Source organism: Pimephales promelas, chromosome 8, assembly GCF_988280905.1.
Source record: "Pimephales promelas chromosome 8, fPimPro1.hap1.1, whole genome shotgun sequence".
NCBI classification, from domain to species: Eukaryota; Metazoa; Chordata; class Actinopteri; order Cypriniformes; family Leuciscidae; genus Pimephales; species Pimephales promelas.
Genome location: NC_142776.1, coordinates 36,413,811 through 36,439,701, shown reverse-complemented (window position 1 = coordinate 36,439,701; position 25,891 = coordinate 36,413,811). Strand labels below are relative to the sequence as shown.

Genomic DNA, 25,891 nt, shown 5'->3' with positions numbered 1-25,891 from the left:
AATTTCATTGACTCAAGACTTGCTCACCAACTTCAGATCCCCGTGTCCCCACTCCCGACGGAAGAAATCCGTCAACGCTCTCAATGGTCAAGAACTCCCCAACATTTCACACACCACTGAATCCATCACACTCATCACATCTGGCAACCACACTGAGACTATAACCTTTCTTCTCATGGACTCACCGCTTGCGCCTTTAGTACTTGGTTACACCTGGCTCACTCAACACAACCCCAGAATCAACTGGGGTCCCAATTCTGTAGGCTTGGAGTAATATGTGTCATGAGTCATGTCCTGTGTCTGCGTGTTCGTCTGTGTCTTTTTTTGGTTTTAGGAGAAGGAAGTGAATTTGTCTAACGTGTCCGAGGAGTACCTGGATCTGAAGGAAGTGTTCAGTAAGTCCCGTGCTGCTTCTCCTATGACTGTGCCATAGGTGAGTCTCACTGCTGAGTCTCAGGTGAGTTATATTTGCTTTCTGTTCCAGAAAGGGAGGCTATGGAGAAATATATTTCTGATTCTCTAGCATCCGGGTTCATTCATCCATCCTGATCTCCAGCGGGGGCGGGGTTGTATTGATTCCCAAAGGTTGGACAACATCACAGTAAAGAACACTTATCCTTTACCGTTGATGACTTCAGCCCTCGAGCGATTACAGGGAGCATCCGTCTTCACAAAATTGGATTTACGTAACGCTTATCATTTGGTCCACATAAGGAAGGACCACATTCAATACTCCCAGGGGGCACTTTGAATACTTGGTCATGCCTTTCGGGCTGTCCAACTCCCCAGCAGTCTTCCAGGCACTCGTCAATGACGTCTAACAGAGGGTCGCGTCACTGGTTAGAAGGGTCAGAGGTACCTTTTATCTTATGGACCGATCACAATAATCTAGAATATATCAGAAGCACCAAAAGACTCAACTCTAAGCCAAAAAAGGCTTGACTTATGACCAGAAAAACATTTTCTTCACGGTCAGGACAATGATCCCAATTACACATCGAAATCTACCAAAGCTTCATTCAGGGATCAGTCCTGGCCTGCTCAGTCTCCAGATTAAAATATCCTTAAATCTTTGGTGAGGTGGCAGCACAGAAACCAAAAATATCAATGAGCTTGAGGCTTTTGCACACATGCAATGGCATAAGATTCCAGTAGAGGGCGTCAAAAGCTTGTAAGCGAGAGTAAAGGATTTTTTAATGCTTTGCTGACTGCAAATAGCATGTACAGAATTTAACCAATATTATTACATAAAAACATAATACAATCAGTGTTGCATAAGAGAACAGAAAGATAAAAGAAGAAATAAGAAGAGAGAGGGTATAACCACATAGATTCTTATCAAAAAAGTCAGTTACTCTCAGACTTTGGCAGTGGTGTTTGGAGGAGCCCTACTGGCACAACAGGGTAACTTCAACCTGTCAATATTAGTTTAGATCAGAAAAGTTCGAAAGGTTTGAAAAATCAATACTGCAATAACACTATAAGAAAATCATATAAATCCCCCCTTCTTTTGGTACTCCCATCTCTGGACTGATTTTCCCATGAACTCCATCATGGCTGTGTAAGAAACTTTTCTTTCCTTGTAGAAATTATTTATTTATTGAGTCGCTGTAGTCATCTCAAAATAAGTCTAACTAGCTTAGAATACAGAACTATTCTTATACATTTAAAAAGGGGGCAGGATTACATTGAGGAGGAGACTCTTGAAACAAAGCAAATGTAAATGATTCAACAGGCACATCAGTTCATCAGCATAGCAGGTTTCTGTGCCTTCAGATGCTAATCTGGAGGAGTTACATTGAGAAGGAGACTCTTGAAATGAAGAAGGAACACACTCTGAGGGCATTACCAATCCAATTGAAACAGCATAACTATTCAAATGCTGATAGTAGCCAGGAACTCTGGTTCCAGAGACCCATCCCAGAGCCACTAAAGACAAAAAGGTGGAAGTCTCCCTTATAGCTAATCCAATCAAAAAACAGGACTATCGGGAAAGGAGACTCTCGCTGGAGACTCAATAATCATCTACTAAACTTTCAGGTTTCATACCATTAGAGACAAATTTGTATTCCTCCAGCTGTTTGAGGTATTATTAGCAGGAGCGTTTATATCTGCCTGCTGCTCTCGACCAGTCACCCTCCTCCAAATCTTCCTGTACTCCTTCTTAATCTTAGGGATTTTGAAGGCATACCTTACAGGGTTAACCATGAGAAAGTATACAGCTATAGACGGTACATGTATATTCTGGTTATACTGTAGTATGTGATGGCTTGTATCAAGTGTAACGGAAGCCAGCAAACAACAAAAAGAGCCAAAATCAAAACCAGAGATCTGGCCAGTTTCTGTTCCCTTTGGTTATATTCACCAGTTTCAGCCGCCACACCTGCTCTCCCCCTCGACTGTCTCTTTTTAAGAAAGATATAGCCATACAAAGTAATCATGACTGCCAGCAGAGGAAGAAAACAACACTCATAGATCAAGTGCACCAGGTATGAATCAGGAATGACAGCAATGAATGGAATTGTAATGTGCCAGTGTGTCATGGTTGTACCATCCAAACATCGGTAAGAAGCTCAGTACGGACGCCAGTATCCAGCACACAGCGGCGATGATCCAGGTGCGCTTCTTAGTGACTGTAGAATTGTACCTGCCAAAGAGAAATATTTCTTTAAATGAAAGATCTTTGAAAGGTGCAGTTAGTGATTTCTGAGAAACACTGTTTATCATAGCGGAAGCCAAGGAAGATAATGCTTCTTAAAAAAATAAAAAGATGATGAATGAACGACAAGGAAAAACATACAGTACAGAAGAGTAAATACAAGAGTTGGTTGTTAGTCGCCAACACCTCCAAACAAACAATGACACTTCAAACTGTCCTGTTACTACAGATAACATTATAGCAACAGCATATCTTGGTTCTGTGAAATAGCAAAACCAATGTTACTCAACATATGAAGCTAAGAACAATGTAACCTCTGCATTTGCTTTCAGGCCTGCCTGCTTAGGTCTCTCCAGCGGTGGTAATTTTACAGGTTTTTGGTGGAAGTAATTTTTTTTTTTTTTTTTTTGGCATGATCGCATCACAGGAACTATGAATAATTTTAGTTCTAGGAACTCCTTTTAGAGGAACTAAATCATCTCCTACTCCAGAGTTGAGTCTAAAGTAACCATCACTATAGAAACTACCAGTGATGACAGTGATCCATGTGTACTATGAGAGTAAAGGATTCTCTACAAAAATGTACTTTTGGGAGTTGAATAATTTTGTATAGGCCTATGGATGTTTACAGCCAGTTTGATTTTTTGAACATTATGTTCTCAGACTTTCTGGTTTACTGATGGCTTAGTTAAAGTGTTTTCATACAATTTTGTTCACAAAACCAGAATGTATTGCAAGTCAAATGGGTTCAATAATTTTTATAATTATTAGTGGTTACAGCCCTGCTGTGCCCATCTGTGTGAAAAGGTTTGAGGTCAGTTTTGTGGGTGGTTTGCAGTGTGCATTATAAGTGGGAACTGTTTCATTGAAACCAAGAAGTCTGAGATCGAATGAAACTTGCTTAATCCTATTTTTGTTTCCCGGAAAATTGCAAGTGTCACATTTTATTTGCATAGTCATAAAACGTGAAACAAAACTAATCAAAAGGAAACCTTACTGTGATAGACATAAACGACAAGCAAGAGCAGATATCCCAATGCCAACACTTTTTTTCTGTCTTTTTCAAATCATTACTTGCCAATAGTCTGCATGGTCTATAGGATCCAGTCGAAAAGGAAAATGATTTCAGAGGAGGAGAAAATAAACTACACTTGACTTTGATAACAGAGTTGAATTTAAATAGGGTCAGTTTTGATTTCGACTGGTGTCTAGCAGGAAACAAACCAACAACTTCCTGCTTTACTAGACACGAGATTGGCCACAATTTGATGCCGCACAGCAGTGCCCAACAGAGAAATAGAGCACATCAAATTTATAGATACAACACACATCCAGAAACTGATATTTTATATACGTACAGTAGGCTACTGTTCAAAATATATATTTTTTATGTTTTTGAAAGAAGTCTCTTATGCCAGGCTACATTTGATGCATTCAAAAATAGAGTAAAAAAACAGTAATATCGTAAAATATTTCTCACAACTTTAAAAAAAGACCTGTTTGTTATTGTTTTAGGCTAAAATGTAATTTATTCCTGTGATCAAAGCTGAATTTTCAGCATCATTACTCCAGTCTTCAGTGTCACATGATCCTGCAGAGATCACTCTATGATGTTTTGCTGCTCAAGTACTCTCTGATTATTATCAATGTTGAAAGCTTCATTTTTTTGTGGAAATTCAGGATTCTTTCATGAATGAGAAGTTCAAAAGAACAGCATTTACTTGAAATGGAAATCTTTTGTAACACCGTCACTTTTGAGCAATTTAATGCATGAATAAAAGTATGAATTTCCTTCAAAAAAATAAACAATACACTGTCTACTTGTACATACAAGCCACACAAAAGTACTAATCAAGCAAAAAATCTTAAGTGTGTGTGCATATTTGGTTGTGTGTGAGAGAGTGAAGACAACTTCCTATTTTAACCACGACCATTTCATGTAAGTTCCTGTAGAGTTCTTTTAGTGTCCTCTGCAATGTCTGATGGTGAGAAGGTGATCTATACCTCTCTGGAGGTGCTCATCGCTGTGGGATGCTGTCTGGGGAACATGCTGGTGATCTGGGCCGTGTGGTCGTGTCGAGCCCTGAGTCAGACCACGTTCTGCTTCATAGTGTCGCTGGCGCTGGCTGATTTTCTGGTGGGGATGGTTGCTGTGCCTTTCGCAGTGATAGTTGATGGACGGCTGGAGACTACTTTCCACTGCTGCCTCTTCATCAGCTGTGTGGTCATTGTGTTGACCCAGGCCTCCGTTCACTCCTTGTTGGCCATTGCTGTGGACCGATACCTGCGTGTTTATAAGCCTCTCAGGTTTGACCTTTTCATAGTCATGTTACTTCATATTGAGTGCAAAATTGATCAAGCTTACTGATAAGGAGGAAATCAAACCTAAGCATTTCTCAGAAAGGATGCATACTTCTTTTTATTACATGAATACCATGCAACCTGAAAACTTATTTAGGTGTGAAATGGACATCATTTGCATGCTTGTATGTTAAATGTTAAAAAAATGCATTTCTTCTATAATGTGCAATCAAAATAGCTCACTCGTTTTGCCTGACACCATCATGTTGCCATTGACCAACACAGAAAACTACTGTAGCAAACACAGAGCTGGCAAAGATATTCCTCATCATAAGGAGGATTGGAGCACTTGTGGTTGTGTTTTAGACATTTTCCTCCCAAATGCTTCCAGAATGTGACATAAACTCAAAAATTACAATTCTGTCATTATTTATTCATCCTGATGTTGTCCCAAACCCGTAAGAACTTTGTTCATCTTCAACACTACAAATGAAGATATTTTTGATTAAATCTGAGACTTATCACAATGTATATCACAGTATATCCTATATATACTGTTATATATATCACAGTGTAGCCTACATATATAAGCTCGTCAGTATTAACAGTATTATGTTCCCTGCAATCTAAAAAATGCTGGGTTGTTTTAACCCAATTTTGGGTCAAATATGGACAAACTCAAACATTGGGTTAAAAATGTAATTTAAAAATCTAACCCAATGGCTGGGTTTGTCCATATTTGACCCAAAATTGGGTTAAAACAACCCAGCATTTTTTTAGAGTGTGCATCTGCATTCATGTGTACCTCGACAATCAACCACAAATTGATTGCAATTAATTGCATAGACCATGTTAAACAGACCTGTAAATATGAGCTCAATTGTATGTCAATACATTATTATAATTAAATATTAATATGAAGAGTTCATATGCAAAAGCCTCTAAATGCCATTTGAAATTTTCTTCTTGAATGATGATTTTTATCAAACTTGTATATTTAAGTTCAGTAATTTCACTTAAATAACAATTAATAGGTAATCATCATTGCCATTTAAGTGAAATTACTGAACTTAAATATACAAGCTTGATAAAAATGATCATTCTAGAAGAAAATTTCAAATGGCACTTAGAAGCTTTTGCATCTGAACTCTTCATATATCAATTAGGTCTATCATATATTTACTCCGACGATATCCCGGTGAAATAATTTGTGATCTGACGATCTGTTTGTCCAGCAAGCTAATTCATGCGATCATTATCAATTCTCATACAGAAATAATTTCAGAGACGGGAAAGGTCATTTCTGGCCATGAATGTATTACAAATGTTTTACAAAGATAGCCTGCTAGTTAAAGTACTTTTATACTTTTAAAGAGTGTAGCTTGGGATCGCAACATTAAAGAGACATGAATCAATTAATGAATGCAATGAATTTAATAAAGGCAGACTAAATACAGTTACTAAGATTACATGGGCTATATATATATGCAAACATTTAACAAGACAACACGGAAAAACACGATCTTAATGCTCTGAAAGCTCGATAAAGAAATATACTTGCAAGTGTATATGGTTGTCTTTGTTGAGGTTGTGGTTTGTGGTGGTTTGAGGCGCGCAGACTTTCAAACGAAAGTTTAAAGCTCTTTGACCTAAATTACCAAAGAAACAATTCATCTAAGTTCATATACTTGTCTGTGGAAATGAACTAGGTAGAATACTTAAAAGAAAAACAAAACTTAAACAAAAGAAAAGATCCCCAGGTAGGGGAACACAAAGAGTTACACGATGAAGTCGAGGAAGAGGAAGAAGGACAAGAGAGAGGAGAAGGGGGAAGATGCCATTTATTACCTTGAAGAAGTCCAACCTCTTCGTGTTGGTTTATGGCTCTTTGTTCCCAGATTGTTCGTGGCGTGTGCACTCTGGGGTGGGGGGTGTTAGCTGATGAAGAAACATATGAAAGATGCTTTTACTACTAATATGTTGCTGTTGCAGACACATCAAGTATACAATCATTTTGATCTTCAAAGTACCAGGTTATAGAGACCAAATATGCCACACATCCTATTCTGGTTTGGACATTAGGTCATCAGAGTTTGTTAAACGCATCTAGTAAAATCACGAGATGGAACATTAGGTACATGTTAATACAGTTATCACATGGTAATACAGGAATATATCATATCATATTAGTCAAGTTACAGATTTCACTGAAGGAATGTCTGTTTATGTGTGCGCGTAGTTGTAGAGGGCTCTCTGGCCTTGCTCTCAGGAGATAGCGATCTGTTTGAAGCTTGCAGCCTTGCACACAGCTTGTGTGTGTAATTTACATTCAGGCTTTTAGGGTCTGAAAGCTTTGGGACTTTAGCAAGAATGCATTTATTTATTCAGATGATTCACCCTTCGCCCATACCTTAGAGATAGTTCACCCCAAAATAAAAACTCTGTCAGTAATGTTGTTCCAACCCTGTAAGACTTTCGTTCATCTTCAGAACACAAATTAAGATATTTTTGATTAAATCTGAGAGCCGGATCACTCCTCCAAAATGCTGGGTTGTTTCAACCCAAATTTGGATCAAATATTGACAAACCCAGTAGTTGGGTTAAAACAACCCAGCATTTTTTAGAGTGTAGGCTTCTTAAGGGATCGAAACTGGCCGGCCCAGAAAAGTTATTAAAGACATTGTTAAAATAGTCAGAGTGACTACAGTGGCTCAACCTTAAGTTTATCAAGAGACGAGAACACTTTTTGTGCGCAAAAAACAAACAAAAATAACTTTATTCAACTATTCATTTCCTTCTCTGTGGGACAGAGACAGCTCTCAGATTTAATCCGAAGATGAACGAAAGTCTTACGGGGTTGGACAGCGCAGTCGTCTTGGGACGTCTTTTGTCCATACGTCAACATCCGCCTTTTTAGGGTACCCTTAAACGTCGGTTAGATGACGTTATCGGATCCTAACCCTACCCCAGACCTAAACCTACCCCGTCACCTAACTGACGTTAAAGGTAAAGCGTCAGTTGTATGACGGCCCGGGATCGGCAACTAACCGACGTTTAAGGGTTCCCTAAAAAGGCGGATGTTGACGTATGGTCAAAAGACGTCCCAAGACGTCAGTTATATGACGACTTGGGATGAGACTGTGTTAGGTTGGAACAACATGAGGGCGAGTAATTACTGACAGAATTTTCATTTTTGGGTGAACTAACCCTTTAACTAATGAAGCCTTACTGAAAAGTATTACCAAAAAATATTACCAAACCCAAACTTTTGAAAGGTAGTGTATAAACATACATACACAGTACCGCTGAAGATATATAAATATAATTTCTCATTGATTTTCAGGTACAAAGGATCAGTCAAAAAGCAGCACCTGTGGGGCGCAGTCACTGTTTGTTGGCTCTCTGCTTGTTTACTAGGCTTCATCCCCATGTTCGGATGGCACAACGAAGACACCACAACAAGAGAAAACACCACTATTACATGTAATTTCATCAGTGTTATACCCATGACGTATATGGTCAACTTCAACTTCTTCGCTTGCATACTGCCACCCACCATCATTATGATGGCCCTGTACTTGTTACTCTTCAATATGATATCCAAACAGCTGAGAAAGGAGGTCGGGCGCCCCGTGGAGTCCAGGTCGTATTACCGTAAGGAACGGAGACTGGCCAATTCTCTGGCTTTGGTGCTGGTTCTGTTTGTCGTTTGTTGGATCCCGCTGCACATAATGAACACGCTTGACTATTACGAGATTGTCAAAGTGCCCGCTGTCGCCTTTCACATCGGCATCCTCCTCTCTCACGCCAACTCCGCGGTTAACCCCATAGTGTACGCTTTTAAGGTCCCAAAGATTAAGAAGGCATATAAAAGCATCTTGATGAAGCTGACAAGCACGGAGCAGAAGGAAGATCCGAGCAGCCAGACTTTGGAAAATAATGCCAGCAGCAACTCAAACAGCATCATCAGGTGTACCACCATGAAAATAAACCCACAAGTGGTTTTAGCCACCAATCAGAACGGTTAGCATTAGTCTGTTCTCATGCTCAAGAAGTAAGGAGACCAGGACTATAATAACACAGACAAAAGTTCAATTATACAAATCGGCTGCCGCTTTTGCATAGTTTATGCTTGCTATTTAAAAATTATTTGAAACTTTCCTATCTGGCAGCTCCAGTAAGATTAAGTTTATTTATCCTCATGGAAAATTGTTCTGCAATGTATCATGGAAACAATGTATAAGCCTTAAGAACCATGATGCCATGATGACAAGGTTTATACATTGTTTCCATGATGTATCCAGGAAGCAATGTATAAGCCTTAACAATTTAAAAAAGCAATAAATGTCATTTATATTACGCTGTACCCACATTGGACCCGTTGCTTGGAAAATAGATGGATGGAAAACTGTGTGATGATTCTGGCAATGAATTTCAGGAGGTAGAACAGGTCTATTAATGCAATCAAAATCACAGTTACACACGTCTTGTTAAAACTGTGTAAGAGAGTACACTGTACTTTAATTCATTTATGAATCATTGGTTCTTAAGAATGCACAGACAATAGTGAGTGATTCAAGCAATGTTTTATTTCCAATGTGTCAACTTCTGCCATTATAGTCCCACTTTGTAAGAGAAATGGTTGCAATAAATAATCTATGCCTGTATCTATTAATATTTTAAATAGCAAGATGTGGTCATTGTTATCAATTCTTTTTAATGTTTTAATAATTATTATTATTTTTTCTTTAATGTTGTAACGTGCTGTGTGTGTGTGTATGTTGTGTACAACTGCAGCTTTGGGTTAAAGACAAATTTCCTAAAAAAAAATTAATATAGTGATTTTATTTATTTTTATGTGAGTCTCACATGCTATCATTTAAATCCATCAAACATCTGCAGCTCTGCTCTCTAGATATTGACCTCGGACATATAAATAAACATGGGTTTCAAGTCATGTCATGTCCACATATTGAAGGAGGAAGAGAAACTGACAAGTCATTCTGAGCATGCAAATGTTTTTGCCATAATGTGCAGTAGCCGTCAGTGCATCCACATCCTTCCTTCATAACTTCATAAATGCAAATTCTGCCATCCATCATTTACTCACCTCAATGTCATTCCAAACCCATATGGATTTATTCTTCTGTGAAAGATGATGTTTAGAGGAACGTCCATGCAGAGTGCTCTTTTTCATAATGGCATCCGAGCTCTGAAATAAAAACACATTTTATGTATCTACAATATTTTGCTTGCGATTAACCCTGTCATGCATAGATTAAAAAGCCATTTCTTGTATAAGTTTTGATGGCATTGTTGCACATTAACCACAACAGCAGACTCTAGTGCATCATCCAGTGCTTAAGTATGTGGAATATTTTTTCTCCAAACCAAGATTGCCAATGGTCAGCCAGAAATGTCTCCGGAATATTTATCCCTTCCTTTTATACTAGGAGACAGGTATAGGATCTTGCAGGTAAAAAAAAAAAATCAATCAAGTATTGATTTTAGATTGGGAGGAAATTCTGATTAGTTAACTGTCCACTAAATTGGACATAACGCATCACTATGTTTCAGCTAAAATTCATACTATTACTGAGACAGTTGTGTTTGAAAATACTTCAAAAGCAGTAACTTTTTTTGGTTAAATAAAAGTATGTGTTATTAGATTTAATAAATTGTAATTTGCAGTTAATTAAAAAAAGCAATTTGATTACATAATGTTACATGTAATGCATTACTCGTTACATCAGAAAAGTAATCTGATTACATAATGCATGTAACTTGTAATTTGTTACTTTACTCGTAACATCAAAAAAGTAATCTGATTACGTTATGCAAGTTACCTGTGATAGTATGAGTTAGGTTATCTACTGAGTTGTACCTCCAGTGGAGAATCTACACTCACCAATTTCTCATTAATATAATTATCTAATCAACCAATCACATTGCAGTTGCTTCAAAGCATTTAGGGGTGTGGTCCTGGTCAAGACAATCTCCTGAACTCCAAACTGAATGTCAGAATGGGAAAGAAAGGTGATTTAAGCCATTTTGAGCGTGGCATGGTTGTTGGTGCCAGACTATATTCACAATCTGCTCAGTTACTGGGATTTTCACGCACAACCATTTCTAGGGTTTACAAAGAATGGTGTGAAAAGGGAAAAACATCCAGTATGCGGCAGTCCTGTGGGCGAAAATGCTTTGTTGATGCTCGAGGTCAGAGGAGAATGGGCCGACTGATTCAAGCTGATAGAAGAGCATCTTTGACTGAAATAATCACTCGTTACAACCGAGGTATGAAGCCACAACACACACAACCTTGAGGCGGATGGGCTACAACAGCAGAAGACCCCACCGGGTACCACTCATCTCCACTACTTCCCTGGTCTGATGAGTCTCGATTTCTGTTTTGACATTCAGATGGTAGTCAGAATTTGGCGTAAACAGAATGAGAACATCATGCCTTGTTACCACTGTGCAGGCTGGTGGTGGTGGTGTAATGGTGTGGGGGATGTTTTCTTGACACACTTTAGGCCCCTTAGTGCCAATTGGGCAGTTGTTTCAGTCACCAGATCTCAACCCAATAGAGCATCTTTGGGATGTGGTGGAACGGGAGCTTCATCCCACAAATCTCCATCAACTGCAAGACGCTATCCTATCAATATGGGCCAACATTTCAAAAGAATGCAAACACAGTATTAGTATGGTGTTCCTTATAATCCTTTGAGTGTATATTAGATATATTTATTTATATATATATATAACACTTTTTTAAAAATCCTTTAACTTTGTTTACCTCCAGTAAATGCAATTTTCATTGTGTTGTTAGATGTTTGGACTCCCCTCTGTCAGGCGCTTCCCTGTAGTCTCCGTAATGGATTTACTGGCATCGGGCCAAGTGGAAGTGAACAGTGTTGATCCTCGAGGGTACGTTTGGAGCGTATCTCTGGAAGGAGTACTGGATTTCTGAAAGATACGTCTCAGGCCATTTTGTTCTTTCCCTTTACAGCGCAATATCGACCTAGGTCCAAACAACGTGGATTTATGATGTTCATCTCCTACGTTATTATTTTTTCTAACATAGCTTGAGTTCAATCTGCTGATTGAGGTTGAAAAATGTACAATATACCTTTTGGCACTGCACTGAAAAGCAATATCCAAATCAATTCTCATCAGCGGCTCGAAAACCAGGGGTTAGGAAACCACACATCTAAACGGCGTATTTAATTTGATGCAAATGACAACAGCTCGCACGATATATGTATGCTGTTGCCGTGTGTACCTGGGTGGGTGTTGATCGTTCAGACAATAATGTTCATTAGATCATTAAAAACAAACCTGAGAAAGCTCTGAAAAACTTGTAGTGGACAGCCTTCCCGCGCTTGAATGCCATTGGCTATAGCGTGTGCAATAGCGTGATTCAATCAGGCTTCAGCATTTCGGAGAAAAGGATTTTCCCCATCGTGTCCGTTCTGACGCAATGTCGAGAGACCCATTTCAAAGAGGAAACTCCTTCATAAAAGTTTTGAGGAGAGAAAAACTCTCATGGAAAAACTGTTTCATTCAGGTTTTGTGGAACTAGTCTTTAATGTTATCTAGGTTGCTAAGGGCTTGCTCTAATGGCGTTTTTCCGCTACACAGTACCAGCTTGACTCGCATTTGGTTTTTCCACTGTGTAAAAGTTGTACCTGTACCTTCTTTCGGGTACTTTTTTTTGGTATCACTGGCTCTGGCAAGGTTCTGAGCGAGCTAAGGCGAGCTGAGGCGATACTAAAACGTGACGTGAAAACAATGCCGACTGCTGATTGGTCGGAGAGAATCCTCACCATTCACTGCGTCATCATTGCATGTGCCAGTGCCAGATGCAGTTATCCGGAATATAGTTTGGCCAGAGCTAGTTACTAAACTAACTTACTACTATTATTATGGCAACTCGGAACAATACGTCGTGATCAAACGAGGAGGTGCAGACTCTCCTTTGTTTGGTTGCAAAAGAGAGGATCCAGCAAGAGCTTGATAGGGCAACGAGGAACAAAAGGCGTCGCTATGACGACCGGTTACTATTTGTGGCGGTACTACTGTCTTCAATGGAAAACGAAGCGAAAAGTGAGCCGAGTCGAGACGGTACTGGTTATGGAAAAGTGCCATAATATCACCGCCACAATGCTAGCGTTGTGAATGGTTGATGGAGAATTGGGTAGATAATAGGGCATTGCTATGTGGTTGCTTGCTTGCGCAAATCTTGCAGCCAGTCATACTGTTGTGAATGGTTGCTAGGAGTTCTGGGTAGTTGCTTTATGGTTACTTGTTTGCACTAATCTTACCATCATGATGTTATTGTTGTCAATGGTTGCTATGAATTCTGAATAGTTGTTAGGGTGATGCTATGTGGTTGCTTGCTCAAATCTCCCACCATGTTGCTATTGTTGTTAATGGGTGTTAGGGAATCTGGGGTAGTTGCTAAGGTGTTGCTAGGGTGTGTAGTGTCTGGGGTGTTTTTATGTGTTCTTTGCTTAAATCTCAACACCATGATGCTAGAGATGTGAACGGTTGCTATGGAATTCTGGGTAGTTGCTAGGGTGTCTGTGTGGTTGCTTATTTGAACACTGAAGTCTCTGTGATATTCCAGTGTCTCTATGGCTGGGTCCCTCCTTCAGTGTAAACTAAAGCCATGCCCTTTATATGAGTACAATAGCTTGTGTTTAATTGCAAACATTATTAGAGCACTTATCTTACGTAACAGATTCATTATTGCTCTATGCATCATTCTGGTTGTGCGTGGCACATTTACTACTTACCGCTCAAGTAAATAGTCCTATGGGCCAGTCCAAAGTCCTTGTGCTTGATACCATGATCTCTTTCAATTATGACAGCATTACGTCAACAACAACTCAGGGCTTTATGGTTCTCTAGTCACTCGTCTCTGGAAAACTGCACAGCCGGTTATGCTTGACGAGAAATCCCAACTAATAGGTTTGGATGAGCATTGCATAATGCTTTTCAGATTGCATTTGCAATATTACTTACCTGTTTTACCTATTGTAATTTGTCCATATATGCAAACAAAGGACAAGACTAGAAACAGCCTTGTATTAGGTTTGACCGCTAAGAAAAGTAATAGCACAACCTCACTTCAACACAAATGGTCCTGGATTAATCCAGAGTATGAGCAATAGAGTGCAACAGTGCCCGCCCCCTATTTCATTTTTTTTCCATTCATTTTTAATTTAAAAAAGTGTTTGTTTATAGTTATAAACCATGAACTAAGCCAATCAGCTAAGAGGTGAATCACAACAAACTTTTTTGAAAATCGGATAAAAAAAAAGAATACGGGGAAAAAACTACAATCCCATGAAGCATTGCGAACAGCATAATCAAATTAAAAAGGACGGAGGAGTATAAAAAAACTCATTGATGAATGTTCATGAACTATTTATTTTAAGTTTATTGCAAAATATGCATATATACACTAACATTTCAGTATTTTGAGAGCATGTGGAGATCAAATCACTTACGTAATTCGCAGTGCTGTTTTGGAGCTTGTTGCTTTTTTCAACACTCTGATTGGTGTATTTCTGTACAGCATAATGGGTGATGTAGTTTTTCACCAGTAATTGCACTGTTAATCGGGATTGTTTTAAAAAATAATATAACGTCTTTAGCAGAAACAAATACCATGAATTAGTAATCTTTTACCTCACAGTAGGTCTTATCATTCAAAATCAGTTTCCTTTTGGAGAAAATAAATTGAGTTTGTACTTCCGGAAACAAACTGTTGCACTCTCTAGCTTGACTTAAAAAATATCATTAATAATAGTAAATCTAAAAAGTACTGCATTTTATTTGGAATGACATTTAGGTGTCTGCAACATCTTAATGGAATGAAACTAATCAAAGAGATTGCCTTATTAAGAGATCATTTCAGAAAAGCACAAGAACAGCATTTACTTAGAACATCACTGCGCTAGACAGACTTAAAATGCCTGAACATCCAAAGAGAACATTGTAGATGTAGAAGTTATTGGCAAGGTGGCACACCATTTAATTTCATTATGACACAGCTGGCTTAAATACTTGATTTTGATTGGTCGATTGTAAAAATATTCGAAATCAGGGTTTCCTTGAGTTGATGAAAATAAAAGCATAACATTTTAAAATTAAAATATAAACAAAAAATACAACACAAACAAATACAAATTATTTAGTTTACCTTGTCACATGTAACCGACATTAAAGACCAATCCAATGGAAATATGCTGTGTAATTATTGAAATTAGTAATCTCTTTAATGTCTCAGTTGTATCGTCTAGAGACAACTAATTTAAATGGAGAGAAAATAGAGACTCTCTTAAGTCTCATGTTACCCGCAGTGATCTCACATGTGTCTCCTGTTTCAGAAGAAATCTCAATTATACTCAGATTTGCAATGATCACATTTCTGAACAAACTCTCCCACAAAGAAATCTGAGCTATGCTATCCACTTTCATTTATATTTATTATATTTTCCATTCTCCAAGGAGCATTTTGTAAATACATCACAGAAAAGGCTAATATTGCAATGAAGCATGAGTGAGAATTCCTCTGAGCTCTGAAAGTGCAATAAAATCTTCGTCTGTGTTATGACTCAAAAAGGAAACCTTAATTCTGCATGAGAGAACTAAAATAGACACGATAACCACATAATGCTGAGGAGCCTAGGGAACCAGATGAAATGATCATGGTAGACAAGTGCTTCCCTCAATTCAGAGACGAATCCATTAGCACAATACAATGAGCATTACTGAAAAATTAATTTGATGAAGATCATGTCCGATTTCCTGGGTTGAAACATTTAAATATCAAATTATGTCTCTCTCCATGCAGTGAGAGAAAAACAAAGAAATAGAGGCAGGAAACAGAGGATTCTGGGATGCATGCATGGGCCTAATTCAGAATTAAATACAATTCAGAATTTAAAAAAAAAAGAGTGTGAAGTTTAATTGAATTAGCCACCAACCACAGGACGTTGAATAGGAATTTTAACTAGAATGACAGGAAAAGGAAAGGAACAGAAATGAGATTTTACAAAGTGGACAAAACTGATGACTTTCTACATCAATTTGTTTAAAGGAGTAGTTCACTTTTTGAACAGTTTGCACTGAAACTGTCTTTTGGACCTTGAACCGTTTGGTTCCCATTGAAGTCCATTATATGGAGAAAATCCTGGAATGTTTTCATCAAAAACCTTAATATCTTTTCGACTGAAGAAAGAAAGACATGGACATCTTGGATGACATGGGGGTGAGTAAATTATCAGCAAAAGTTTTTTTAAAAGTGAACTACCGTTCCAAAGTTTTTTTCTTTTCGTTTTTTTCTATAAAGAAATTAATACTTTTATTCAGGAGGATGCATTAAGTTGACCAAGAGTGACAGTGAAGTGACATTTATAATGTTACAACGATTATTTCAAATAAATGCTGTTCTTTCAAACTTTCTATTGATCAAAGAATCCTGAAAAAAACTATTTCACAGTTTCCATAAAAAATGTGAAGCAGCACAACTGTTTTCGACATTGATAATAATCATAAATGTTTCTTGAGAGCAGCAAATCATCATATTAGAATGATTTCTAAAGCCAAGGATCATGTGAAGACTGGAGTAATGATGCTGAAAATTCAGCTTTGATCACATGAATAAATGACATTTTAGAATGTATTTCAATGGAAAACATTTTTTGTTAAATTGTAATAATATTTCACGATATTCCTGTTTTTACTGTATTTTTGAATGCATTAAATGTATGAATGTAGCCTGGGTGAGCATAAGAGACTTCTTTCAAAAACATTTTTAAAAATGTACAATTAAGAATTAAAAATGTTAATGTACTGTATATAAAATATCAGTTTCAGGAAATAAACAGATAGGCTAATTAATTAATAATCAAAATTAATATCCATTTATTTCCAGAAACTAAAACAAAAAACACTAACTTTTGGAAATAACCCATTTGTTGTGTGTATGAACATATGCATGGTGAATTTTTTCTTAATTTTTTGAAAAAAATGAACAATGAAAATCACACTTACAGCAGAGTTTTGTTCCATTTTAAACTCTATTTCCTTAATTTAAATTTAAACCACAATTCCATTCTTCAATTCATCTTCAAAAGGCATTCTAAATTAAATTCTAACTGGTGTTTCGGGTTTGGAAGGTGTAGGAATTGGAAAAGAGAGATAGTGAGAGAGAAACGGTGAGCGAGGTGAGCAGTGGTGCAGAGAATGAACCACCCCTCCCTTTCCCAGGCAGCAGAGCCTCCGCAACAGAAGCAGAAGCAGGAGTTTGTGAAGATGCAGAGAACAAGGCACACGGCAGCTCTAAGTAACTACAGATAACATGGATCTGCTACTGTCTATTGACCAGTCAGGCCAGTTCAGCTAAGAAAGACTTCATTACAAGACAACTATAAAGACTACAAAGAAATATAATAAAATGAGAGCACATACCAGCATTTGAGGACATCATGAGACTCTTGTAGAAGACCCAATGGAACAGGAACAACTGCTGCAGATGCCCAAGATGTCAACGGTCACAGTAACTGAGAGTTGGGAGAAAACGGACCTGATGTACATCTCCATTGAGAGCACTATCGCCCTGGCATCAGTGCTTGGGAACGTGCTGGTGGTCTTGGTGGTGTGCATGAACCAGGGTTTCAGAGACCCGACCTTCTGCTTTATTGTCTCTCTGGCGCTGGCCGATATAGCGGTCGGCGTTCTTGTCATCCCGCTGGCGGTGGTCATCAGCCTGGGTCTCACCACACAGTTTTACACTTGCCTCTTCATTTCGTGCCTTCTCGTCATCATCACCCAAAGCTCCATACTGTCCCTGCTGGCCATCGCCATCGACCGATTCCTGCGCGTCAAAATCCCCACCAGGTGAGTCTGAAACACTTACTGATTAAACATTCAATATTTTATATTTAATAATAGCATAAAAATTGTCCAATTAAAATAAATACATAAATAAATAATATAGTATAATAATAATAGGTTTACCTGTGTGTCATGTGACCATTAACCAACGTCAGACCATTGAACATGTAAATGTGTTATTAAATTATAAAAATATTAACTTAATATATCATGCTGTACATTTGTGAATATAACCCGTACAAACATATTTACTATGTTTTACAACTATGTCTACCGGTATTCATTAGTGCAAAAAAATAAAGAGAAATCACAAATGTCAAATTATTTTATGCTAATTGGTGCATAAAAAAGCCTAAATTTCGCCAACTGTGCTAAAATTTAACATAAAATGATTGTCTTGCACAGGCTTGAGTAGCTTATTAGTATCATGCAATAAATAGTTGAATTTAATAATAATTATTCTATAAGCAACAAGCTTTGAGAGTTTCTCATACAATTCGGTGTCACAGTCAGAACTATTTCTAATGTGCATTTTGTCACATAGAGATTAAACTTTACCTTTAATGCATCAGTTGTGTTTTATCATGTTCCTTGGCCAGAGAGCAGGACTGCAATTAATCAATGTGGTGGTGTAATGCAAGGCTTTCAACTAAATTAAACCCCTGCTGTCCGTCAAAGGAAATGATGTTCACTGGTCTGATAGTTTTTTGGCAGCGTACCTAACCACTCATTTGCCTGATGTTTGATGGCATGTGCTTATGTAACACATTTGTGAGGAACGGTGAATTTAATATATTCAAATTTATTCAAATACATCATTTCTATCTACTAAATATGTTTATTTTCATTTAGAAAATACACTTAGGCAAATGTACCTAAGGCAAGTGTAACTCATCCCACTCTATTTGTACTGCAGACATAATAATAAATAAAGCTTTAAGTTGAAATTATCGGAAGAATTATCGCAAGCGCAATAAGACATGCCAACATGGCTGGGAGTGTCAGACTAACACCATCAAGGAGCAATTAAAGACATTTTAAGATGATTTTATGCAAAATAGCTGAATAAAAATATGATTTAATGGATTATCACTTTCAACCAATAGGTGGCGCAGTTATAGATGTGATGTGGTGAGAGTGAAGCGACAATGACACATACAAAGTTTGGTGTCAATATGTCAGGCCATTGCAGAGATAAAGCCTGAATAGTCCTTTTGGCCACATGCCTCAACTTTTCTATCAACACGAAATCCAAAACTTTTAGTCGGCACAGTCTGGAGATGATACGAACAGTCTAAGAGGAGTTTGAAAAAGTAGGTATAGAATGAAAATCAAGATGGCGGCAGGAAGTTCGGCCAAATACGGAAAACTTGGTATCTATGTTCTCGTCCTGACCCAAATAATCAACATTGCAATAGGCAGATTTATTCAAAAGTTTTTGGGAAATTTTGTTATAACTTTTGAACAAAAGGTGGCGCTGTCCCTAAATATTTTGAGTTCCTTCAGGGCATGGTTCTGATGACACATACTGAGGTATAATGTTACACCAATGCATTCGTTAAGTATAGCAATTTATATCACAATACTGTATTGAAGTCATGTTTTTGTTAATATAGCACCAACAAGAGGCACAATCCTACCATTTTTTTATGTGTCCTCATAGTGAGCCTATAGATGTTTGTGTCAAAATTGGTGAAAATAAAAATATCGAATCGCCAAGGAATCTTTGGGAAAAGGAATTTTGTTTCTAGCCCTTATGGTTCAAAAGTTATTAGCATAAACATGAGTGAAACTTTGGACAGTTGGTGGCGCTAGAGGGATTGAGTTGGAGACTCCAAATTTGCTATAATGACTGTTCAGACTGTCCTCTATCAGTGTCCCAAATTTCATAACTTTCCCGCCGCAAGCGGTTCTATGGAGTGACGCAGTGTTGTAGTACTCGAGACTCGGACTCGTCTCGGACTCGGTCTCGAGACCATATTTTAATGGTCTTGGTCTTGTCATGGACTCATGTGCATTTGGACTCGGAATTGACTCGTACTCGAACATTTTTTTTTTTTAGGACTCGGACTTATTCCCGAGTCCACTCGAGTTCAATTCAAAATATTTTTCATGATTATTAATGTATGTTAATAAAATATTTCTTTAAATTGATTGACATGCCCAGTGATTGGTGATTTTCTAGTGCGCAACTGCGCATGACAAATTGTAATAAAATTACTTTTAACACCACCTACTATGTGGCCTTTTTACCCTAAACTGATCATATTTTTTAAACTCTAAGTAAATTCAGTAAAAAAAAAAAAAAAAGGGATTTCTCTAAGTAAATAAAAGTAAATTAGGTAATCAACCCTCACTGGTCTCGGTCTCAACTTGGACTCGACCGCCTCTGGTCTCGGACTCGACTCGGACTCGACTCTCTCTGGTCTCGGTCTAGACTCGGACTCGAGTGAGGTGGTCTCGACTACAACACTGGAGTGACGTAGACTTAAGAAGAAACGAAATAATAAGAACACCAACAATTTCAAAAGGTGCCTACACACTTTCCCTAATAACAAACCCCAATAATACTAATTCGAAATCATTTGGACTTACCTTTGGCGTCTAGTCTGGATGATACGTCTGGGAAAAGGTCCAAAGAATCCACACCAGGCCATATCTAGAAATACAATAATATAGAGATCAATGAGCAGCTAACCTCTCATTCAGAAAATGTCAGTATTATGCCGCGTTCCTGGCAACCTGTAACTCGTGTTTTTCCAACCTTATACCCGTGAAAGTGCACTGAAACGGCAGTCAAACCCGTGACTTCCCACCCGTGAACTCATACTAGATCGATGTACTCCCAGTTACGAGCTCTGACGTCACATAGCCCGTGAAACCATACAAAACAATGGCAGCCCCTACGGATGCAGTGTTTCTGCAGGCGGTACACAGTGAGAATAAACTTTAGGACAATATAACGTTAACTAGTGTTCAGTCCATTGAGTGCAAGGATACATTAATACCAACTACATTTCCAAATATACAAATAAAGTAAAATAAAAGGTATAACAGTTTATCTTGCCCTATTCGCTGTTTTTCCTCCTCAGTTTCCCTCAAATAAACAAGGAGCACCTTTGGCGACAGAAATGATTACAATTGCGTATTAGCCTCTTCCATGCTGGTTTGTTTACATCTAGCTACCACAATTCTAAGCTCAGGTATTTTGGCGTGATTGGCCTGGAAAGCTACAAAGTCGTGAGTCGTGGTTTGAAGTCATGATTTAGGCCCTGTTTCCACGAGAACGCTTGCGGGTGAAAACGTAAAAATATTTTAACGGATGTGCCTTTTCCTTTACACGGCGACGGCGTTTTGGGGGTTTAAAAACGCAAAAAAGTGAAACCACCCTCCAGAGTGGAAATCTTAAAAACGCTCCACCATCGCATTCCCGTCTAAAGGCCAATTTATACTTCTGCGTCGAGGGTACGCCGTAGTGTACGGCGTTGGCTTAGGCGTAGGCGACGCCGTTGTGAGCATTTATACTTCTGCGTTCAGGTCTTGGTTGCTCTGCAGTACTGCTCCGTAACGCTAGTTGGCGGTGGAGGGTTTCAATGTTCCACTGAGTTTAGATTCCTCACGGCTAGGTTACTACAAGCAATAGCGACTGAAAGAGAGCTGATCATGTTGGAGTTGGAGCTTATTAAGGTGGAAAAACAGTTCACTTTAGTGAAATTACTAAAACTGAAAGGCAGAAATGAGAGAAGACTTCGGAAGAGATGGTACGTGTGGAAATCATTGACAGTGGTGGAAATACGTAGGAGGAAATACGATGCTACCAAGCCGACCAATCACCAATCTTGCGGTCCGTTTTGTCGCGACGTGTAGTTACATTTTTGAAGAGGTGCGCGTCAGGCGACGGCGAAGGGTACGCGGTATGGGACGCGTCTGTGCGTATGCTACGCCGTACCTACTGCGCGCACCCTACGCAGAAGTATAAATTGGCCTTAAAGGGTAAAAACGTCTGCTAGACAGTGAAGGTTGTACGCAAGCGCGCGGACTTGGTGTTGTTGTGTGGCAGTGCTTCACATTGCCACCAAGCTGCCTGGAGTGCATACTACATCGAATTTCACACACTTTTGCGTCACCATATGCACGCGAATTCCCCACCCATAACGCTCGTTTAAACGCAATATGAAGGCCACTTTTGCGTTTTCTCTTCAGATCGTTTCCGTGTTAACATAGCCTTACGCGCTCAAAAACCTGCCTGGAACGCACTTTGTAAAAATTGCATTTACACAACAAAACTTGAATCACTTACTGATATATTGGTTTCAAAAAGTAATTGTATTTGTATTGTTTTGGCAGGTACAACATCATTGTTACACAGAGGCGGGCGTGGGTAGCTGTGGGTTTGTGCTGGCTCATCTCTTTCCTGACTGGCCTGGTGCCTATGGCCGGCTGGCACCGCACTCCACCTGAAAATGTCACTACGACGCCCATCCAATGCCAGTTCACCAACGTCATGCGCATGGATTATATGGTCTACTTCAACTTCTTTGTCTGGGTGGTGCTTCCCCTGACCATCATGATCAGCCTCTACGCCGAGATCTTCCGCGTGATCAAACGGCAGCTCAACCTTCGAGCCGAGGCCACTAGCGACTCCACCAAGTACTACCGCAAAGAGCTGAAACTTGCAAAGTCGTTAGCGCTAGTTCTGTTTCTCTTTGCGCTCTGCTGGCTGCCCATTCATATCATGAACAGTATTGTGTTTTTTTGCCCCACGTGCACTGTGCCCAAGAGTGCTTTTTATGTGGGCATCTTTATGTCACACATCAACTCCGCACTCAACCCGCTAGTGTATGCCTTTCGCATCCAGCGCTTCCGTGATACACTGATTCATATCTTCCAGCGATTCATGCTCTGTAAAACCACCTCAATCAGCCCGAGCCAGCACGGTCCGGGACCAATCACGGAGAAAACACAAGTTCAATAGCAACTAAGACTGAGGGGGGAATTTACTAAGTATGTTTTAGCATCTGATTGACTAAAGGGACTATTCAACTATGTAACAGAATAAAAACACATAAAACTGTGCCATGCAATTTTGTATTTTGCATTCTTATTCTGACCACTACATTGTGGGGGATGCTGACATTACTGCAGTTCATGCACCTGAATCAGCTCAGTCTTTACAGTGCAGAAACAGCACTAGTCAACACTTGTGTCTGGAAATATGCCCAGTTATAATGCTCTTCTCCATTATTTGATGAATTACTGCAGCCGTGATCACAGGAAAATGGACACAAACATCACTTTTCAAACGTAATTTTTGTAAATATAGTGCATTCCATGATAAGCCTTATTTGCAAAGCAATGAGGCATGTTGCATTGGACAGAATAACAATGCTATTCCGCACCTGGGTCCAGTTGAATACATTCAGCTATTTATATGTTATGATACTGTAGTTCTGTCCCAAAATCATGCACTATCACTCATTCACTATGTTTGTATGCACTATGTATTCAACCGTGTAGTGTATGACTATGAATGTTATTTTGTCATTCAACATTGGTCAACATTTTCAACATTTTAGTTGTAAACACACAATTGGATTTGAGTAGTGCATAAGTATGCGAATTGGGACACGTGTCTTAAAGTTCATCCAAAAATGTCAATTTTGTCATCATTAACTTAAAAAAGCTATGAACAGTCTTAAAGAAAAAAAAAATTCTAACTTGTAGGACTCGTCATAGCAGTTTATGCAACCGGCCCATGGTTAAGTTAGATAGTGACTGGTGAATAAGACTACTTTTTGTGCTGAAATGCAAATGCTGAATGTAAAATGACACAACTGTACAGTGATTTCAAATATAGACAGCTACTTCAAAGATATCTTTCTTTTGAACATAATAAAAACATGTGGTGGCCTGATGTGGCTATATAATAAGCATTGGATGGTTTGTTAGACTTGTCATGTCATTGAAATGCACAGCAAACAACAAGCTAGTAAACAGATTAAAACACTGTAAGTTATGTAACAGAACTAATTTTACACCAATGGACAAAACACAGCAACATTCATTACAGTGCTAATGTTTCAGTAAGGACAATTGGGGAAAATATGCTAAAACATTGAAATAATAGCCAAAAAAGCTTAACAGTCCTCCTAACTATAGGCTTAATTTTCTTTGTTCAAAACATAATTATTTTTCTTTAACTGTACACGTGTTAGGTTAGACAGACTTTGTGTATTAGCCTACAATAAAAAAAAACTAATTAAGAGTTAGATTAGGTGCTTTTATGACAGTAAAGGTAAGAAAAATTTGCATTTAACACGTGGCTTAAATTTTCTATTTAACAAATAATTAACATTCCTGAAATGACAATAACATGTATGCAAACTGGTAGCCTATATCATCAAGATTAATATGAAAATGGATTATTATAACCTGACTCAAAATACATCATCATCACAAACTACCCAATTACTGAGATGCATGTTGACAAAGATATAATGCATCCAGTTTCAGACTAGGCTACTATAAGGGTCAAACGTTTTTCTTTTTTTTTTTTTTTGTCAGGCTTGTTTTTCATTCTAGCGACAAACCAAACCAACTGATGGATGAACCAAGAGGAAGCTCTGAGTTACAGAAGTGGTACAGACACTCAGGCCGCAAAATACTAAGTCACAAAACAACTTTCATAATGCCAGCAAGTGAAAACAAAATCTTTAAAAATTAACTGTCATTGGCATAACCACAACATGGCATATATCAAAAAACCAAACTCACAGCAACCACTCAGAACACCAAACTCACAACCTAGCAACCACCCAAAACACCAAACTCACAACCTAGCAACCACTCAAAACACCGGGCCACGCAGCTTATAAAACTGTTTCAAACTATACACGGCATAGGTACATTTTAATTTATTCATCCCCCGTTTCACAGACAAAGGCAGTCTAAAATGCATGTTTGAGCCGTTTTAACAGAGAGCAACTTGCTTTGATATATTTTAAAATATAAAAAATATCACGACTTTATTCTCGTAATGTTTCGAGTTTAATCTCGAAATATTTCAACTTTAATCTTTTAATTTATTTTTATTTATTTATTTAATTTGCTTCCGTACAATTTAACTCTGGGTTCTGTGAAAGTGAAACAACCAAGACACACACTTTCAAACGCTTTTAAACTTCCAAATCGTCAGTTTGTAATAAGCTGCGATTAAGTTCCACACACTATGAAATTATAAAACAAGTGAAGCAAGTCAAATAAGGAGAAATAGAATAATTATATCAAGAAATGTCATTAACTTAACCTCAATGTAATCATTTCCGCCATTATTTTTTTTGTCTGTTTTGATTGTGAAGTTTGACGCATGTGTCGAATCTGCGCCGCTGGACACACAGATGATGACGTCAAGCTCTGAACATCGGATCAAAGTTTCGCATCCGGTTGAAATTACTATTATTAGCCTTAACATATAGCGTTCATTATCCTTAATTTTACACTGTCAGCCGACCAACTGAGCTCAGGATCGTATTACGGATGTGTCTAAATCAGGGTTTGTGTTTTCATTCCATTATGTTGACTGTTTCTCACAGACGGACGTAAACAAAGTCGCTAGTTATCGCTGTTTAGCCAGCGAATGTTAATAAACAGGTTGTTCGTCGCAGTCTTTTACACATACTTGGTTGTTTATTTATAGAAAACGGCATAAAGTTGAAATTATAATAACTATATTTATAGTGCTATAATATACTGAAGATAACACATTATTATTCTTGACTGTAGAATGTTTGAATGCTAACTAGTGCGTATGTTGACCAGCGGTAGGTATTTGTCTCACTTAAATTGATTTCACTTTATCTGGGTTGTTATAATTATCTTATCTACGTTTTCGGAGATCTACCATGGTATTCTCAGAAGTGTGAAGGTCTGACAAACCAACTGTTATTGTTTTGTCATTGACAGGTTGAAACTCAAATCTTGGGGCTCCAGTTGACCCTCCCCTCCAGCCGGTGTGGGGGCCTG

General features: G+C 38.3%; 2 protein-coding genes and 1 long non-coding RNA gene across 4 annotated transcripts; 2 read left to right on the top strand and 1 right to left on the bottom strand.

Moving 5' to 3' along the window:
• Nucleotides 1-2,108: 2,108 nt before the first annotated feature.
• On the bottom strand, nt 2,109-25,255 carry LOC120493371 (uncharacterized). Of its 2 annotated transcripts, XR_016169570.1 has the most exons (8): nt 25,176-25,255; nt 20,465-20,528; nt 20,227-20,356; nt 11,757-17,890; nt 10,071-11,615; nt 6,809-6,898; nt 4,664-4,929; nt 2,109-2,647 (listed from the first exon to the last, which is right to left on the bottom strand). It is a non-coding gene; the product is annotated as an uncharacterized LOC120493371 (long non-coding RNA). The 2 variants fall into 2 exon arrangements; XR_016169569.1 differs by lacking the exon at nt 20,227-20,356 and having other exon boundaries at nt 11,757-17,849.
• On the top strand, nt 4,535-9,635 carry adora3a.2 (adenosine A3 receptor a.2). The gene is made up of 2 exons (XM_039691932.2): nt 4,535-4,966; nt 8,304-9,635. The coding sequence occupies exons 1-2, from the start codon at nt 4,635-4,637 to the stop codon at nt 8,986-8,988; spliced, it is 1,017 nt and encodes a 338-aa protein (XP_039547866.2). The 5' UTR covers nt 4,535-4,634; the 3' UTR covers nt 8,989-9,635.
• LOC120493368 (adenosine receptor A1) lies at nt 17,484-23,420 on the top strand. The gene is made up of 2 exons (XM_089134486.1): nt 17,484-17,872; nt 22,217-23,420. The coding sequence occupies exons 1-2, from the start codon at nt 17,484-17,486 to the stop codon at nt 22,842-22,844; spliced, it is 1,017 nt and encodes a 338-aa protein (XP_088990612.1). The 3' UTR covers nt 22,845-23,420.
• Nucleotides 25,256-25,891: the final 636 nt, after the last annotated feature.

Bases quoted from the DNA above. Each gene is read 5' to 3' on its own strand.
- adora3a.2 (XM_039691932.2), top strand. From the start codon at position 4,635: ATGTCTGATGGTGAGAAGGTGATCTATACCTCTCTGGAGGTGCTCATC. The intron at 4,967-8,303 runs GTTTGACCTTTT...ATTGATTTTCAG, and splicing joins CGTGTTTATAAGCCTCTCAG to GTACAAAGGATCAGTCAAAA.
- LOC120493368 (XM_089134486.1), top strand. From the start codon at position 17,484: ATGGAACAGGAACAACTGCTGCAGATGCCCAAGATGTCAACGGTCACA. The intron at 17,873-22,216 runs GTGAGTCTGAAA...TTGTTTTGGCAG, and splicing joins CGCGTCAAAATCCCCACCAG to GTACAACATCATTGTTACAC.